Raw genomic sequence first — 15408 nt, forward strand, 5'->3', positions numbered from 1 at the left:
TGAAGATCATATGGCTCAAAAGTATCAAAGCCCTTTGATGTTTATATTGACTAACTAATAACTAATTGTAGTTACCTCTCTTCCGGTCCACTTCCGTACGATGATGATGAAAATTAAGGAGTTATTGCTAGCCAAATGTGTTAAATAGATACAAATTCAATTGTTATGGGCTAAAGATTTAGCAAGAACTGAGAAATAAAGCAACTAAGGAGGGATAAAGTTGATCTCCGTTGCTATGTTTGTGAGAAAATTGAAGAGGAGATTACTTCATAAATCAATACTGAATCCTAGTATTGTTATTATTATTCTGTTAAGAGAAAGTCGCAGCGCGTCCTTGAAGAACTATTGTGCCACTTTTACTGGTTATAGTGTACCTATTATAGTATCTCAAGAAGGCCTATAACCGTTAGGAACTTTAGTATGTTCCCTACTTCCAGATCTTTCAGTTTTGCATCTGGTATTAAGTGTTCTCCCAGATGCCTCGCCCTACTTTGCACAAGTGCCGGACACTGTCCCAGGACGTGTATAGAGGTTTCGTCATCCTCACGAAACCTGCAGGCCGTGTCCGTAGATATCCCTAGCTTCCCCAAGTGATAGTTCAGCCGACAATGACCAGTGAGAATTCCCACTATGATGCGGAGGTTCTTTTTGGTGAGGTTTGAGCAATCCCTTGTGCGTATGGGTTCGTATCCCCCAATAAGCACCCTGGACTGCTCCATCCCTGGTAGGCCCGCCCAGTATAATTCCCTCAACCGTTCCTCTTCATTTCTTAGATTTATGAAACCATGAAACCGTTTCCGATTTCACAGAAGGGTTCTGGCCCCTGTAAACGCGTCCCTGCTCCCTTCTTGGCTAGTTCGTCCGTTGCCTCGTTGCCTTTCAACATCCTAGTAGAAGTATTATTTATCTTAGATTCTTTCCGAATATGAAACACCAGAGAATAAACGTATAATCCTTTGAAGCTACTAAAATTTATTTTTTACGACTCAATTAGTCAACATGGAAGGTGACACATTGGCCATATACTACTTTTCACTAGAATCTTGCGTGAACGAGCTGATTAAATTCAACTACAATGATAATGAGTCTAGTCAACATCGTCATTAGATTCGCATTATATTTTGAGCTTGGAAGTGGGTTGTTTCGTTATCTCTTTGTGACGACATTTTAGAATAGAAAAGTCGCTAAAAACGACTAACAGAATTGAGATACTGATTACTACTTTATCACGGGTTTTGGATAAGAGTATTGAATAGACTTGTTATGGTGGCTCTTTTAGTAAATTTGATTTTATTTTCATTTTGCACACACGGGCAAGTGTCGCCTAGTTACGTACCGTTTTTTATTGTATTCCAATTTTATGGAAAGTTGATAGAATGAATTTTGCAATTGAAAGTCATAGACCTCTGATTTATGGTTTGACATTTCTCCTCAATAAGCGCCAAAAATTTTAAGCACCTATAAAATGCATATTGAGCAATTAGAAACGTTACCTTCGCAGACTTTAGGGTGTGGGGAATGCATTTTTCTTATTACATTACTTGCATTTGCACTTTAAATGTTAGTAATAACAATAATGCTAGTATCAAGGGGGATGCATTGCATCCTGACGAGCTATTGTCCCTTTGAATGCTTATAATGTACTTATTAGCTAAAATATATCGATTACAAGTATAATCGGCAGACATTTTAAGATGTTTCCTACTTCCTTACGTCCGGTATTAGGTATTATTAAGCACAAATGCGTGATATTGTCCCTGAATATGGAGGTTTAATTGTCGTCCCATAGAATCTGCAGACACTGTCTACAGATAACTTCTTCAAGTGGCACTTTCGTCTGCAGTGCCCTGTGAGTATTCTCACTATGATCCTACCACTCTCTTTGGTGAAATTCAAATAATTTTGAGATCGCTTGGATTTATATTTCTCTATAAGCTTCCTGAAATATTCTATTCCTAACTTCCTCCTGTATAGTTCCTTCGGCTGTTCCTTTCCTGAACGATATGGCCCTGAGCCCCTTTCCAATTCCACAGAAGGGCTCTGGTTTTTAGAACGTTGCCCGTTACCTCATTACATTCTGGAACCTAGAGTATCCAGACCCTATTGTACGAGCTAAGCGTATTCAATTTGTCAAGGCATTCCGGCACCAGTCTAGAGTTCATCTGGTTGGGTCTGAGTGCCAGTAATCACGTTAGCATGAATATAAGGGATTACTCTTTAGAACGTATTCTAATGTAGTTGTCTAGGATCTTCTATACTGTTTTCAATACGAAGAAAAACTTGGAGTGAAAAGAACCCTTTTACTTGCTTTCGGAATAATACTTTTGTCCGACTCCATGCCCTTGGTATGTATGCCGAAGTGAAACCGTCCCTTACCACCATCGGGAGGAAACATAAAACTGTTTCTAGGTTCCTTTGGACTAGTGCTGGGAACCATCACCATCCGTTCCGGGTAATATCAGTGGTTTAACGATTCTCCCTGCCTATTTTAGACTGTGTACAAAAGTTTTTTTTCGGCCAAACAAGCTTATCAACGACGAATTATTATTCGTGGCATTGAAGGTGGAAGATAAATTAACGTTTGCTGGATTATCAGAAACGTTTTACGTACACTTTACCATCATAGAAAGAAGTGTCCGAACCCTGCGTTATGTTGTGAAATTCCTGGGTTTCCCACGAGTTATCTTTCGAGAATAAGGAGTACCATCTAAATCATCGTGAATAAACAATTATCTGAAGGTTTTCTTTCCTATTTGTGACTGGGGATGAGAAGCGGGTTCTCTAAAAAATGTTAAACGAGGTAAAACTGTTTGCAAGAATAAGAAGAACGGCCATTATTGGGAAATAGGGATACCGAAATATGTGACCATGACGATGTAACTGCTGCTTCCACTCATGGGAAAATTGTAGCGTTAGGTTGTCAGGAGATGGTGGAACCGCCCTACTCCCCTGAGCTTGCCTTGAAAGGTATCAAATAGGAAATGAAATGATTAATGGAGTGGGAAATTGTGTTTTTTTGGCGAAGGTCAGGCGTTTTAACACTCTTCACGAAAAACGCTATAACTCTGTAACGGTCAAAGGTAGAATACCCATTCCATGGACCAAGTTTCCTCAAACAAGTGGTACTAGCCACCATTAAAATGTGTACCATCACACACGGGACACCCTGTACAGATTGTGAGGGCGTTTTTTCTACTCAGTCCTTGGTGTTTTTGCCCGGTTGAAGAGTGTTCGAATCTCTGTCCTCATCCTGGCTAGGTTTTTATTCCGCCAGGGTATATATCAAATCATCAATACCATAACAAAGTGAACCCATAGGAATGGGGGGTTGCAGGGAAACATTTCGTTTTTGTTTTATGTCAATTATTCCAGACAGACATGTATGCATTTATATGTATATTATTATGAGCGGAGTAAATTGAGAATATGTGTAGGATCAATTTATCTACATACATATATATTACAGTATTCGGAAAAAGGCAATAAATATCGAGTTTTACTTCTAGTGAGAAAGGAACTTTAAAGCAACCTGCACCTCGCTCTTGACGGGACTTCTTATTGACATATTTGACACAAGTGGACCCTACAGTTAGAATTTTCATATTAAGAAAATCACATTGGTGCTTGTTTTGTCTACTGTTGCTTATAAAACCAACCTCCAAGTCCAACTTCATACGGTTTGTGGAACCAGAAGTTCATTCTTTCCTAGCCAGTAAATTGCGAATTTATTATAATAGATTGGAATCAAGAAAACTACATATAAGAGGGGAAAATCGAATTTCTAGGCGGACAGAATGTAATGTCGTGTAAGTAGTAGTGTAAGTGATAACTAACTGGCGCGTGTGTCGTTCACACCTAAATGATTTTCTTGTATATGTTTTCCCATCCCAAATATCATATACACGACACCAGCGTAATCAAAATGCGCAAGATGCGCAGAACTCTTCACGTGTAAATGATTGAAGAACGTTGAACACGTGTAACGTTTTTTCCACCATACAAATTCAAGCAGTCCGCCGGGAGACGAATCTCCCATATGTAGTCTTCCTGGTTGGAGTACTTATTTAACTGGTCCCAACGAATGCTTTAATCGCTTGCCACTCAATCACTTCAATATATAATACATTGGTGCATGTTCATAATAATTCAAGCTAAATAAAATGTCTATCAATTTTAAAACAATTTTTTTCTCCTTACATTTTGAAGTCAAACGGACATCAACATCCGCTACAACCCACAACAACTACAACATCGCTTACGACGGTGAATGACGATGAAATGATTGACATAATTTCTTCGAGAAACGGATCAAACGAAGGATACACATCGGCACCAATGGCAGGAAATGACGAAAGACCGCCACCTCCGACGCATAGTGCATTCGGTGGTGGCGATTACCACGATCCAGAAGGTAAGATTCAATCGTGTTTCGTTTTGTATCTAATTTCTGTCCATATCGATATAGTAATGTGTTGATTCCGCACATTGTCGTTAACGAAATTTGTCAAATTATTTGCTTTTAAATCGTAGTCCTCGAGTATTTTCATTTGTTACTAATTTAATTTAGTAGAATCGCTTTTAACTTAGTGTCTTCAATTCAGTAATGGCTATACTATCTTTCTTTTCTTTCATTCAAACTGTAAATTTCTTCAATGTTTGCAAACTGTATTGTCAAAAATACAAAAAACGAATATCCTGTTTAGAAGATGTTCGTATTAGATTCATCAGTGATAATGGAGGTAAGGTTTGCACACATTTTGCTCTTCACGTTTGTAGTTGTAGTGTGGCTTCTAATAATGAAAATAATCAGATTTTTGGTGTTTAGAAGTGGAGTGTAACCTTGTTCGTAAAATAAAATTTGCTTGGAATCATTACAAATATTATTAATCTGTTAATAGATATTATAAATGTTTGGGATGATTTTAAATCTTTTTTTTTTGTTCTCCTTAATAGTTTATATTTTACATGCTGCACAATCATTACGTTTTAGTTTCTGTTATCTTTGTTATGTAGTTCTAGATTTTAGGGGTGGCTTAATCTAAAGAAATCTTACAAGTTGCAGAGGTTCAATATATTGCCGCGTTAGAGCTACACATATATAATTCTTGACTATTCCAGGACGCTTCTTCGTGATTACTAGATTAGTTCTGTTCGAAGGTTACGGTTTTCGCTCCTCTAGATAATTTTTCAAGATAGTTCTTTCTCATTTCATAAACTTGATCTTCTTCGTTATCCATTTGTGGGTAGTTATTTCGGTCCTTCTCCCATTTCCAGTGTAAATTGATGAAATTAAATTTTGCTTATTGATGTTAAATGTGTTGATTCTTCTTTCACAGACGCCAAGTAGTCCTATGCACGTCTGTTTGCTAAGAATGACCAATTGCACCACATATATTGGGCAATTCGATTGGTGATACGAATTGAAAGATTGCTGGTCAATGCTTCCTAACGAACTATCTGCAAGATAAATTGCCTCCTGTTTGGCTTTTATATTTCTATCAATAGAAAGAAAATTTCACAAGCACATTCACAGGTGTCACTCCCCCTGATTACTAAAATGTTTATTGAACCATCGAAACAAGGACCTTTTTGCCGAAGCTGCATATGCATGCATGCTTTTTAGTCTGAACAGATACATCATAAAGGTGATCTTACAATAATATATCAATTGTTTGGTGCTCTTATATAGGCTCCATTCTGATATGAGCATTACAAATAATCAGATTGCGTCAATCGCTTGTGTATTGTGGTGCAGTTGCGCCTGTCATATTGTATGGTCAGAATATCCGCTTCCGCATTATTGGTTTGAGTGACTGAAGAGATCCACAATGTAAAATTCGTCTAGAACTTCGTTGGGACTCACTCAGCCAGGGCATTGCTAGGTTGATTCAAATCAGCACTGGCAATGCCTGCAGATGGGAAGAAGAAGTGCAGAGGGTTTACTCGTGGAAATTCTGGACATACTAAAGCAAAAACTTTCTATCATATGCAATCGGTAACGACCGTATGGCGAAAGTCATTCCAGACGTGTTCAGAATGCAACGTACGCAAGGAGCGAACGGAGTTTTTTCAGATCACTCAAAGAATCTCATCAGAGCGTCCAGACAGTCCAGTTTTCAGAGACGGAAACGAAATAATATTTCGATGGACTTTGGGGGTTACTTATCCAGCATGCTGACAGGATCAACGCAAAAGATACCCGCCATGCCACTACGACTGGCATACATTTTGCGGATGTCACCGAAGAGGAGGTTCGACGAGCCATAAACAACTCGAAGAAATGGAGGGGGGGGGGTCCTGGTCTGGATCTGGTAGAAAAAAATTACCAGTATACACATTGGGTTGGCACATAGCATAAAGCAGGTCATTATTCAGCCGGAGGAATTTCCATCTTTCCTCACTACGATAGTTGCCTATTTTGCCCCTAAAAAGGACACGGTGAAGAACCCGGCAGACACGGAGTCGATTACTTACTTACCAGTCCATCACAAGTTCATAACGTCCATTATTAGTGGAAGGATTAATGCGCTCCTCGAGACCTCATTATCAACTCGGTGGTTGGAGGACAAACAAGTAGAGGCTCTCTTTAGTTGCTATATCGATTACGCTAAGGCTTTTGACAGCGTCCGGTACATCTGGCTAATCGCTGTCCTACATCTGTATCGCATTGATTCGAAACTAAGCTTTTGGTGACAGTTATGAAAGGGGCGCATACCACCTTATCAGTGCGTTCATCTGAGGTTACCAATACCACAGGGCCTATCCATATACTGAGGGACATTTTCCAGGGGGATTCGTTGAGTTGCCTTTGGTTTTGTATGGCACCGAACCCCCTTTCATGGCCATAATTTTGCAATAAAATATGGCCTATGCACTAAATGTGAGCTGACACACTTGATGTACTTAGATGACATCAAGCTGCTGCTGGTACTGACGATCAACTTAGAAGTTTGTTACGAATAGTAATTATGTTCACTCGTGCTATTCGGATGGAATTTGGATTAAACAAGTGTTGAATAATATAAGTGCATTGAATGTATTCGCTATCTCTTCACTGGCTTATTCATTCGGAGTATTTCACGAAAGGCGATCTGGAAAACCTTCAGCGGTGGATGCGGACTACTATGTCCAAATACCCAATGTATCATCCAAACTCTACCGTGGAGCGGAGAGCCGCCACGATGCCGCTAATAATCAGAATTTTTACATGATACACTGAAACTACTCCAAATACTGATGTAGGTTGGGCAAACAATAGAATTCCCTCACTCTCATAGAGCAGTATCAACTTCAGTCTTTCAAATATTTTCATTCTGACCCGTACGTGGACGAAAAATCTTTTTCACGAATTGGATACACGATAGATACAGTTGGGGACGAGCCATAATAATCTTTCACTGACGATAAAAGGAGTATATTTAATGCTATTTATTCTTTGTATAATGCCAAGCTTTGCGGTGCAATTTGCAAAAGTAACACCCTGCACACTCTGAATTCTGCCATTCTAGAATAGTGGGTGGCGTAACTTGCATAGAAATTTTCATCCTTTCCCAATGTGTGACTTCTCCACGGATATTTGGGCCGTACGCTGACGTGATTTTTCGTTTGATACTATATCGCGCCTGACGATACAACGTGAACACAAGTCAGCAAACCCTGAAACTTTCGAGTAACATGCCACTTTCTATGTACTTTTCCTGTGTAGCGAATGAAGATTTAACGTTATTAATGTTTCGAGTGGCATGGAGTTTAGCACCGTGATCGGCAGGAAGAACACTATCTAAATATATAAACTGCTCAGAGCTTTGATTTGGTTGGTATGTATTTATCTTTCTTTGTCTCGCTATTTGGTCAAGGACCATGGCTCGATAAGAGAGCAAACAAATGTCATCCGGTTAGTGGAGGTGATTGAGGCAAGATATCGTGTTCCAATGAAGCTCTCCACTTCCTCCACACAAGGCAGCATGTAGAACGTCACCGATAAAGAGATGAAAAAGTATCGGTTTTAATGTGGTTAGTACAGAAGGAAGGCGCATACAAATAACCCTCCTATTATCACACTTGAGAGCCTTCTTTAGGCTGCAACGAATAGTTTCTCTGGGAGACCGTCAAGGCCGGGAATGGAATTTCACTAGACGTTATACGTTTCAAAACCATGCTGAAGTGTTGCTTTTGCTTTAAACTGTTTGTCATAATGAATAGAACCTTTTCTAACCAGCGTAATGGTAACACTCATTTTGTCGTGGTTACATACATACATATATGGTTAGGCTACACTGTATTTTTCAATATCGAAGTTATAGCGTTTTATGTCCGCCTCCACTCACAGAGCTTTATACATATATTGATTCGCTAACTAATTTCTATAGTTAGCCAGATCTTATGACCGACAACTTGATCTATGCCAGAGATAAAGATACTTTTGAAGACGGTCCACTATTTATCAATGTTCTCCGGCGGGTTCTTTAAAGTTTTTGTTATCCGCGCAGCAACGAAAAATCCTTATTGCAGATGATAGCATGATCGCAGAAGTGGTTCGTGCTGAATTTCTGAGGCAACAAGTATAGTCAGCCACGTGATACTAGCGAAGGTAAATGACCACCAGATTATAGTTTCTTTAGAGGCTGATTCCCAAAATTATTACTGATCGCGATGTGTTCACTAATTAAATATTCGTTTCCGGTTAGTCCAAACCAACTAATCCTCCGGTAGACCCTGTGCTCAAAAGTTTGCCGCCAACGACGGGATGGGTAAATTGAAATTATTATAATTTTTACTACTGTTGTTACCGCTATCAAGACCACGCCTTCCCATCGCATGCTCGAGCAAGATACCAGAGCCCACCTTAGCAGATTACCCATCATGTTCGTAGTGTCACCTTTAGAAAGCCTCTTCTGAACTGTATGAAGTTAGCATAAATTATAATTGTGATGTACTTTAATTTGGATTGTAATCTCGCAGGCAAAATCTGTCAAAAATCGGCTCCTAAGTCAGGAGAATGCGAGTCTACTGCTAATATGATTGAGAGCACGAAAGCACAGTTCCACAGGAGGGAGAGGAGTATTCTCCAGAGCCCACAATGAAGTTAGAGAAAATGAGCATCTTGGAGGCTTTAGATATCGTTGTTTAGGAGCGTACGCACATTTCAGAAATTGATGTGATAATCAAATGAATTAGCTCGAAATTGCTAGTTCAAAAATGTCTATCCCTTTCAATTGTCTTTTACAACAAGTAGGAAATACTTTCTGTGAACCTTAATAAAAAACGGCTCAAGAGTCCATGTTGTTCTGCACCTGTTTTCACACCTTGAGGAATAGCTTTCAGAACAGAAATTTTGAGAAAATAAATTTCGTCGTTATAGAGCCTACGAAATCGTCTATTCTCAATTAGGGGGCCAAAACCTCTTCGTAGGATCTTCTCTCGAACGCGGCTCACCATTCACAATTTTTCTTGTTAAGAGCCCAGATCTCCGAGGAACACATAAGGACTGACAAGGTGATTGTATAGTAAGAGCTTTGATCCTATGGTGAGACGTTTCGGGCGAAACAGTTTTTGTGAGCGGAAATAGGCTCTGTTGGCAGCCAGCAACCATGCGCGGATTTCATCAACCCTAGATAGGAGAAATTATCAACGGTTTCAAAATTGTAGTCTCCGCCTCTTTTCCATCTGGGTGAAGGTAGACTCCAACTCGAGTTGTTCTTCCCATAATGTCAATATCGTTAGCATTTACCAGTAATTGGATCGACTTGAAGAGGATGGAGCCTCTCAATTTAACATCAGCATCACGTTTTCCAGGGGCAGGTTAAAGACTATTGTTGATGTCTTAGACTATTGTTGATGTTGAATAGTCTCGAGAGTATTTATCTGGCCTCGCACATTGGTCAGGGTCAGCCTCGTCAGACTTATCAGTTTCCTCGGGATACTGAATTCTCTCTTGGGCATGTATAGTTTTACCCTGACTATGCTATTATAGGCGATCTTGAAATTGATGAAAAGATGGTGCAACTGATATTCCAACAGTTTTTCAATCGCTTGCTGCAGAGAGAAAATTTTATCTGTTGCTGATTTGTCTGGAGTGACAACTCTTGTTATGGGTTCTGGGCAAATGGGGCTATTCGGCCTACCAAGATAACGATATCTTGTAGATGGTACTCAACAACATGATACAGAATCTGTTGATGAAGCGCTTGATGTAGTTGATCGTTATTATAGTTATATTATAGTTTTCTAGCCGATGAATGGTAGTCGCAGCATTGGTCCGTTGATTTCCAACTCACCGATATTTTGGTTGTTGAGTAGTTCATCAAAGCAGTCAACCCATCGAGGTGTAAAAAGCTTCATCCCGCTTATTCGTTGGTAAATCTTCCGCATCCGGTACGGCTGTTTCACAGACTTATTGATTCGCCCAGGCTTTCTTTTTCTGTCTGTAAAGTTGATTCTCTACTCTTCAGGTGGCTGTGAAGATCATTTATCGATGCTTCATCTCCAGAACCTCTATTGACTGCGGTTGTTGCGACATTCATTTCCCCCTTATAGATGTTACAGAAAAATCTGTTATGAATGGCTTCAGTATTCTCTCCCACATGATTGTCAGGGCGAACTCAAGACCTTGTTTTTACTTGATCTCGGAGTACCATGCCCACCAAATAGTGATGCGAGTTTATATTGCCCCCCTTATATATTCTGACATTCATGAAGGCTAAGAAGTGGCAGCGTTCAATCAACACTTGGTCAATTAGGTTGAAAGTGATCCCGCGTTAAGAAGCTCATGTATGTTTATGGACCGCTTTTCGCGCAAATCAGGTACTTACAACAACCATTTTGTGCGATATTTCTAACTGAATAATCCGCAGTGCGTTATCTGGGTATCCTTATATGAGCTATGGGAGCCAACGTATCGCCTGAATGCGGGCTCCGTCCCTACTTGGCTGTTAAAACCTTCCAGTATGATTTTGATACCATACTTAGGATAGGCTTCGAGAGTCCGCTCTACTGTCTCGTAGAAGATATCCTTCTCCGACTCTGCAGTCTCCTCTGTAGGGACCTGAGCGTTAATGAGGTTTATATTTCGAATTTCGCCTCGCAAGCACATAGCGCATAGTCTTTCGCTAATGTTTTCAAAGCTGATAACAGCAGGTTTCATTTTTTGGTTGACTAAGAAACCTACTCCGAGCATATGGTTTACTGGATGGCTGCTACTATATATGGCATAGTGGCTTTCCAGGAAACCGGTGGTCCACTGTTGTATCGACCTTATATTGAGATAGGGTAACGACTATTCGATCTGAACAAGCAGCGCACGTTCCATGAGAAAATACACAAATCTTTCGTCCGTTTTCACTGTCGGGTTCGTCGTTGTAGAATCCATTCAGCCTGAAGCTCCTTTCGTAGCTCCGTAATTTCGGTTTTCCATGTAACGTTGTCAGTTGTTAACCAATCTCCAACCTAGGGGACAATTCCGTTGTTCCGTTTTTAAGCGCAAGAATTTCATTAAAAAAGAATTCACAGCGATCACCACGTGGAGGAGGAATTTGGGTTTGGGAGTAGAGCTGTTGGTGCTGGTTCAGTAAGCGTTTCCCAGGTTTTATGCTCCATCATGGGTATCAATCTACATTTCGCCCTGGGACCGATACTATCCCTTGATCACTCAATTAATTTTACTAGTGTAAATAGTTGAGTTGTTTACAACAGACGGGAGGGCTCTTCTTTACAGATTTAAAAACAACTGGAGACCCAAACTAGATTAAGGACCAGAGTTCTGAAATAGTTGTTATCAAAGCTTTCCATTCCGGTCTATTGAATTCCGCGTTCATAGCGTGAGGAATAATAAGAAAATGGCTCTGCGGACTAGTTATAGGTTCCATATAAGCCTATTGTTTGATTCTTGCTAGTATCAGTAGTTCCATTAAGACGGATTTAACATACCAAATACAAAAGATATTCTCTCTTTTTTTTAAATCTGAAACCTAGTTCAATAGATCCACGATCTATGAAACACAAATGTACAGATGCATGTTAACAAAGCTCTAATTATTTTGGTAGTTGTTGGATTTATGAATAATTTATATGTAGTCAGTTGTTTAAGTTTGTATTTATATTTCTAATGAATTTTGCATGCATGCTTCCATTGAACATAAAAGATGCTTGACAAGAAATATTTATCTTTCATTCACACTTCTAACCAAAAGATCTGACTTTCCAGCTACTAGCTCCTTAATAAACATAATAATTTCTACTTACAGGAGCAGTGTCATTTTACGCATCTCAAGGTACTAAACACTAATTTCAATTAACTTACACACTCGTCATTATAAATTCGATACAATAACTTCCTTAGAAGTTCACGATGACATCCCCGGGATCGGACAGTACGAAGATTTTCACACAATAGACTGGCAAAGAGACATTGCACGCGATCGAATGCGACATAGATACATTGTTAAAAAACGTCAAGATTCACTGTGCGATTTTATCAAGGTTTGTTGTTTGGGTTGTATTAAATTTACAACAAAATTCCGAGAAAAGGGTTTTTATTTTCTCCAGGGAGCGCATGATGCCTGGTCTGGATGGGTTTGCGTCCTGCTGGTAGGGTTGGCCGCAGGGTGTTTTGCCGGTGTTATTGACATTGGCGCAAGTTGGATGGCTGACTTGAAGTTTGGTATTTGTCCTCAAGCGTTCTGGTTTAACCGAGAACAATGTTGTTGGTCGTCAAAGGAAACAACATTCGAAGTAGGAAACTGTTCACAGGTTTGTAAATTAATCTCATTTATGTAGAAAGATTGGTCCAATTCAGACATTCAGAATAAGTAATTGTTTAATTGTTTATATGCGTTTTTTTATCTGAATTTTGTGATTGTGTTAGGAAATTTCAAAACAGCCCAACTAACCTTCCTGTTTTTAACTTAAACTATTTTGCAGTGGCGAACGTGGCCTGAAATATTCGGACAATCGCGATTCGGAGCAGGTTCATATATACTATCATATCTATTTTATATTCTTTGGGCGGTATTATTTGCTGCCCTGAGCGCATTGTTGGTACGGATGTTTGCGCCATATGCATGTGGTTCGGGTATACCCGAAATCAAAACTATCCTGTCCGGCTTTATTATTCGGGGATATCTGGGCAAGTGGACACTTATCATAAAATCCATAGGCTTAATGCTGTCCGTATCGGCTGGTCTATGTCTGGGCAAAGAAGGTCCAATGGTTCATATTGCCAGTTGTATAGGAAATATTTTATCATACCTGTTCCCGAAATATGGTAGAAATGAAGCGAAAAAGCGAGAAATATTATCAGCAGCGGCAGCAGCTGGTGTATCGGTTGCTTTTGGTGCACCAATCGGTGGAGTGCTTTTCAGTTTGGAGGAAGTCTCGTATTATTTCCCCCTGAAAACTTTGTGGCGGTCGTTCTTCTGCGCATTGATTGCAGCATTCATATTGCGGTCGATTAATCCATTTGGAAACGAGCATTCTGTCCTGTTTTTCGTTGAATATACTAAGCCTTGGATCTTCTTTGAACTGGTTCCATTTGTGGCACTAGGAATAATGGGGGTAAGCCTGCACTTCCTTTCTTTGAAACTGTATTATGATTTAATTTATTGTTTTTTCCAGGGAATCGTTGGCACCGTTTTCATCAAAGCTAATCTTTGGTGGTGCCGTTTCAGGAAATCTAGTAAATTGGGTCAATATCCCGTTACCGAAGTTCTAGTCGTTGTGATTGTTACTGCGGTCATTTCGTATCCAAATCCATACACTCGAATGAATATGAGCGAGCTTATACACTTGCTATTCAGTCAGTGTGGGATATCCAACAATGATCCATTATGGTAACTGAAGCATATAATCGACCTTATATTTACTGTAAAAGTGTTTTTTTTTGCAGTGACTACAACCGAAATTTCACAGATGTAAATAAAGCCATAGAAATTGCGGCAGCGGGTCCAGGAGTATACAGGGCAATTTGGCTACTTATTCTTGCATTTATTTTAAAGTTGGCATTAACTATTTTTACATTCGGCATGAAAGTGCCATGTGGACTGTTTATTCCGTCTCTTTGTTTGGGAGCGATCATGGGGAGAATTGTTGGCATAGGTAACTAATCGAAGACAAGAACATTCTTTAGGACCATTTTCTTTTCTCATATAATCCTTTTCTTTAGGTGTCGAACAATTGGCGTATAAATACCCACAAATTTGGATATTCTCTGGGGAATGTTTGACAGGTGATAATTGTATTACGCCTGGCTTATATGCTGTTGTGGGTGCGGCCGCTGTTTTAGGCGGGGTGACACGCATGACTGTTTCACTTGTAGTTATAATGTTTGAGCTGACAGGCGGTGTACGCTATATTGTACCTCTAATGGCTGCTGCGATGGCATCAAAATGGGTTGGTGATGCCTTGGATAGACAAGTAAGTCTTGGCTGCTACGATTAGCATGATAATAGATTGTATACTTACTGGAATTTCTGTTTTTTTTTTTTTGTCGTTCTCAGGGTATTTACGATGCCCACATAGCGCTTAATGGTTATCCGTTCCTGGACAGTAAAGAAGAATTTTCTCACACGACATTAGCGGCAGATGTCATGCAGCCAAAGTAAGTACTAAAAAATTATTTAAAACACTGAATATAAGTGGTGGAAGTATAGGGATCGCAGTTTGTGTCGCAACTAAACCTAATCCGAATCCTCCAATATGTTGCCGGTGCGAAATTCCGCTTTATTTATTTGTCCCTATTTATTATTTGTTTTCTTCCGAGTATTTATTTACATTGTGTGCTGCGCCATCCAATGGATTATGGAGTAATGTGGATTTGGACTGACGTCCATGATACGCCCAAATTGGATCCCTGCGAGTTGATCGCGAGCCGATTGATTGTTACCCTATTGATAAATTCGTGATCTTTCCGACAGCGGAGAATTATCATCCTATTTCACTCCTCTTCTTCTGTAGAGTTCTTGAGAGATATGTTACTGTTACTAGCTGGTAGCAGAACTTTATCAACGTGGTTGCCAAATGTAAGACGTAGATCCAGGGTATCCATTCTCTCTATTACTAACAGGAATGTTGCCATCAGCAGACTTCTATCGATGGAGTGAGTTAAATTCCCATTTCACCCGTTCCAGTGGTACTACTTTGCATGACAGTTCAATTTTTCGGTTGAATACTATATGCACCCACCGACCCCGAGATGAGATTTTGGATGCTGCCTGGAAAGTGCACTTCAAGCAAATGTTTTATCGTTTCTTCATCACTTTCTGTGTACCACCCGCTTTGCAATGATAATTCAGCTGCTGGCTACGTTGTTTGACAAGAGAGTTGATTTTTTTCGCAAAAGCGTCTCCATGATGATCGTTTAGCCGACCTTTTTCTCTTCTTTACAGTTTTTTTGAGCCTCTTTCTATCGATTCC

At 39.8% G+C, this 15408-nt stretch overlaps 1 protein-coding gene across 5 annotated transcripts in view; it reads left to right on the top strand.

Moving 5' to 3' along the window:
- LOC119648007 (H(+)/Cl(-) exchange transporter 5) overlaps positions 1–15408 on the top strand; it is a 39296-nt gene that overhangs the window by 16201 nt on the left and 7687 nt on the right. For 4 of the 5 annotated variants that reach the window (XM_038049403.1, XM_038049405.1, XM_038049406.1 and 1 more), the window contains 10 exons: positions 4207–4411; positions 4704–4739; positions 12243–12269; positions 12338–12477; positions 12544–12747; positions 12919–13551; positions 13612–13826; positions 13883–14091; positions 14159–14409; positions 14493–14593. In XM_038049403.1, coding sequence (XP_037905331.1) covers positions 4207–4411; positions 4704–4739; positions 12243–12269; positions 12338–12477; positions 12544–12747; positions 12919–13551; positions 13612–13826; positions 13883–14091; positions 14159–14409; positions 14493–14593 — 2021 coding nt within the window. The remainder of the gene's footprint in view (positions 1–4206; positions 4412–4703; positions 4740–12242; positions 12270–12337; positions 12478–12543; positions 12748–12918; positions 13552–13611; positions 13827–13882; positions 14092–14158; positions 14410–14492; positions 14594–15408) is intronic. The other variant, XM_038049404.1, reaches the window with a different exon arrangement.

This window comes from Hermetia illucens, chromosome 2 (genome assembly GCF_905115235.1).
Source record: "Hermetia illucens chromosome 2, iHerIll2.2.curated.20191125, whole genome shotgun sequence".
NCBI lineage: Eukaryota > Metazoa > Arthropoda > Insecta > Diptera > Stratiomyidae > Hermetia > Hermetia illucens.